The sequence below is a fragment of the Asparagus officinalis genome, chromosome 10 (genome assembly GCF_001876935.1).
Source record: "Asparagus officinalis chromosome 10, Aspof.V1, whole genome shotgun sequence".
Classification (NCBI taxonomy): Eukaryota; Viridiplantae; Streptophyta; class Magnoliopsida; order Asparagales; family Asparagaceae; genus Asparagus; species Asparagus officinalis.
The window spans coordinates 55,086,383-55,090,916 of NC_033803.1; the positions used below are offsets into that span (position 1 = coordinate 55,086,383).

Genomic DNA, 4,534 nt, shown 5'->3' on the forward strand with positions numbered 1-4,534 from the left:
TAAAGGAGGGAGGGTCAACAGAGAATCGGTGATGGAGAGATCGAGGAAAGATTACACCGAAAGGTTATCATACCTATCCTATAGTTGAACAAGCGAAGGGATGGTGATGTTGCCACATGGGATGTGGGGATAGGTAGGAGTCCAGGTTATCTTAACTCTCCTCCTCGGGAACTAGGGAATACATTGAATACAGTAGTAGAAAATATATCCCGATGACCGTGACAACCAAGCGCAAGTGAATAACAGTAAGAGACTTAACATTAAACATAACATTCAATCGATAAACCTAACAACCAAATAGTAACATTAACAACCAATCCATGACCTTAACACTTATAATGATATACTTGATAATAAATCCATGTACATGATAATAAATTGCTAAACTATATAGGGTCATTACAGGTTGCACACTAAACTATATTAACATTAATTAGCGTGAATTAACAACCCGGTGCTAACCATAACAACCAATCCAAGACTTAACCTTATCAACAAAACGTGAAATAACAACCCAGCGCTAACCTTGACAACCAATCCATACGCTTTACTATATAACGTTAAGGTTAACAATAAACCCATAAGCTTAACAATAATGCTCTAACATCAACATTAAACCCATAAGCCTGTCTACCCAAGTGACTTCAATATGATAACGGAGATTTCTTGGATTCTGACTGTATAATAGCATCAACCTTTTGAATGCTAATAACGTTAGCTATTCCCCATTGTCATTTCTCTAAGTTTCATCAGCTGTGCCTGAATACAAATGGCTTTTACCAAAGAGCTTTCCAGCAGTCCTGTAAGTTCACGAAAAGCTCTTTGGAGAAAGCCATTTATATTCACGCCCAGCTGATGGAACTTAGAGAAAATGACAACGGGGAATAGATAAGGGTAATAAGATTCAAAAAAGGTTGATGCTATCATATGGTCAGAACCTATAAATATTGAAGATGTCTTCATCAGCGTGAGGGCTAGGCGTGATCTTATGGTTTATGAGATTGGAGAGGGTAAAGCTTAGAATGATCGAGAAAAGAGTAAGGATAAATAGAGTGGCGGTGATGGGAAGCTAAAGAAGATGTAAATGTGAGGAGAAAGGTTATAGGCTAGTTCTGTATTGGAACAAGCCGAGCGATGGTGAGATAACTCTACTACCTTGGGAACTATGAAATACATTGAATGCAGTCAAATCAAAAATATCTCGGTAACCTTGACAGCCAAGTGCAAGTGAATAATAGTAACCTTAACATTAAAATGATAAACTTAACAACCAAGTAATAACCTTAACAACCAAGCCATAAACTTAACAATTTTAACGATATACTTGACAAAATTCTGTAAACATGACAGCCAAACAGTATTCTTATCAACCACTCCATAGACTTAACAATAAAAAACAAAATTCTGTAAACATGACAGCCAAACAGTATTCTTATCAACCACTCCATAGACTTAACAATAAAAATGCTAAACACTAACAACCAAGTGCAAGTGGATAACAATAAACTTAACATTCAATCGATAAACTTGACAACCAAGTCAAAACTTCCACAAACAAGTCATAAACTTAACAACCAAATAGTAACCTTAACAGCCAAGCCATGACCTTATCACTTGTAACGATATACAGGACAATAAATCCATATACATGACAATAAAACGCTAAACTATATAGGCTTGTTATAGGTTGCACGATTGTGACCCTCCACGTTGCATCGAGAGCACTTAAAAGGATGGGTGTTCAGTGACATGTTGTTTATTCGTCTAGTGCATGGTCTGTCACATCTTTTTTTGGCGAGAGGAGGTTTTAACACTCGCTCTTCTGGTGGTACAAAGCGCTTCTCGTAATCTGGGATGGGAAAGATGATTGGTACATAACATGCTCTGAATGCGTCAATAGTTATGTAGCAATCATAATATTGATAAATTTCTCGTCTCATCCATATAATTGCAGCGCACACATATTTTTAAGGAATGCGGGTGATGTCCCAGGACCTGTAAGAACATGTTCGATTCTTCAAATCCACACGGCAAGTTTTATTAGACTCGACCTCCACAATATCTTCTGTCGAATGTTTAATCGCCAAGCAGCTACCATGCTTAATATTATCGCACAGCACCATCTCCGCTTCCGGGCATAAGTATCCAGACCATTTCTGACCCACTAGTCTCCTTTCATGCATGCGCTCCATTATTTGCTTCCGTATGGTCTCAACCAAAGGTAAGATTCGCAACAATCGTGCCTTTCTTATCTAGCTGTTGAAGGACTCAGCAACGTTTGAAGTAACATGATCATAGCTTAACAACAAAATACTAACATTAACAATAAAACCATAACCTAAACATTAAAGTCCTAACCTTAACTACAAAATTCTAAACTTAACAACAAAACCCTAGCAGAATAATTCTAATCTTAATAATAAAAATTTAACCTTAACAAAAAACTGTAGGCTAAATCTAACCTAAACAACTATAACAGTATTGTGATAAAATAACGTTGAAACCAAGCTATATTACCTTATACCAGGAAAATACGTGTTTGCCCATCTCTCCGGGTAGTATTCCATTACAGTGACGTAAGCCCTGTGATCGATTGCTGCTAATTCTTTCATGTCATCATCCTATTCAGAAATTATAAACTTATAAGCCGCATATTATAACAGCTCGCCCAACGTAGTCGTGGCATTTTTCCTTGTGCCTAAAATCCTTCATCTTTTTTGTAATTCTTGACTAGATGCAGAACATACCTTGAATGGAATGCATCTGGAAAGAATTCCTCGACTGCTGCCCTATTATCCTTGTCGCCATCGGAAATCATTACCAGTTAATGCGGAGGTTAGTAAGGATTTTTCCTATCATACAGTAACGTCCACAATCCTTGTAAGAACCATTTCTAGTTAACCTCATTCTCCTAGTCGCATACGCAATAAGTAAGGGGAAATATTCCCTGGTTGCCATCATACCCGGTGGCACTAAGTAGTATACCTCTGTAGCGATCTTTAATAAATGTTCCATCCAAAAATAATAGAGACCTGCACCCAGCAATGAACCTTCAATACATGCATTATAACTAATGAACAATTGTATGAACCTCCCATCATCAGTATCAATAACAACACGACTCCCTGGATTAGTTGCATGCACCATGGATTCATACTTGCATGAATATAATAACAAAGCAGTAAATTTAGCAACGAATTCATAACCATAACAACTAATCTTCAAACTTAACAACCAACATGTATACTTAACGACTAAAAACAAGTTTAATAACTAATACGTATAGTTAGCAACCAAAACGTAAGAGTGATTTCAGAAGAATAAAAAAGATCGTACCATCTCAGTGAATCGTAAGCCTCATCATCATCACCGAACAGGTCCTGTTGAGCTGACTTCTTACCCCACCACGCTTTACTGTAGTTAATCTTAATGCCAAAATTAGAGAGCATGTCGTTCTTGATATTAACTGCACAAAGATCTAGCCTAACCTTTAAAATATCTTGTATTTGGCTAGCAATGAACTTCCTTGATGTTCTTGAGTTGCCAGCATTTGCTCCATGTTGACCGTAGGTGTGGGTAGATTCGAAATTCTTTATGAACATGATAGACAAATTTCTGAGCGGGGAAGCAAACAACATCCAAGGGCAACCATGTGTGTGCTTGAATCGGCAATAGACTCTTATGCGCCTTTGTTCATTGTGGTAAAAATCATACTCGAACTGTTTAGCAATTGAATAGTATAGAAATGCTAATCTAACTTCAGTAGCACTATCAAATTTCTGACCAACTTCATGTATGGAGGTGTGCCACTCAATTGGGATCTTTGTTTGGTGGTTAAGCATGTCTTCTAGCAGCATGATCGAGTTGTCGGTGGGGTTGTCATTAGGAATATGCTCATCATTACAGGTTTGGGTGAACATGGTATCTGCACATCGTGAATTTTCTGTCGGTATTGTCCTGAATGTTAACCCTTATGTTTTGATGATGATTTACAACCATCGTTATCAGTACTAATTGCTTGTTGAGTGATACTGTAGTTAATATATATATCAAGCTTGTTAGTACCATTTATGAAGGATTGGATGGAACATGAGCCACAATAACAATATCTAAAGGAGGAGGAGGCATAATGATAAAGCAATGTTTAATCAAGAACACTAAACGCAATCAGAAGCTTCATCAACTCAAAAGCAATATCAAGACTCAAGAAATGTATTTCTATGTGAGAGATATTTGCTGTTTTTATTTTCTCTCTAGTGCTAGAATATAGGCAAGTAGCTGTAGATTTTATTTGAAGCTATTGGGATATCACACACACATTTTCATACTCATATTTTTGACGGTTTTGATAAAATATGGTTTTTCACAAGTATGAGGACCTATTCGCAAAATTCATTTTCTAAACAGTTTGTTTTTAGTATTAAAAACATTTTACAAAGTTACATATTTTTTAGAAATCATTTGTGTATTTTTACAGATTTTATAAAATGTCAAAAACTATTTTTAAACCATATATCAGCCTGTGCCAGTTCGC

The 4,534-nt window shown here is 36.6% G+C and overlaps 1 protein-coding gene across 1 annotated transcript; it reads right to left on the reverse strand.

Annotated features, from left to right (window-relative positions):
• Positions 2,253 to 3,920, reverse strand: LOC109826750. The gene is made up of 5 exons (XM_020393768.1): positions 3,337 to 3,920; positions 3,092 to 3,226; positions 2,924 to 3,050; positions 2,518 to 2,621; positions 2,253 to 2,298 (listed from the first exon to the last, which is right to left on the reverse strand). Exons 1-5 carry the CDS (start codon positions 3,918 to 3,920, stop codon positions 2,253 to 2,255), a joined length of 996 nt encoding a protein of 331 aa, XP_020249357.1.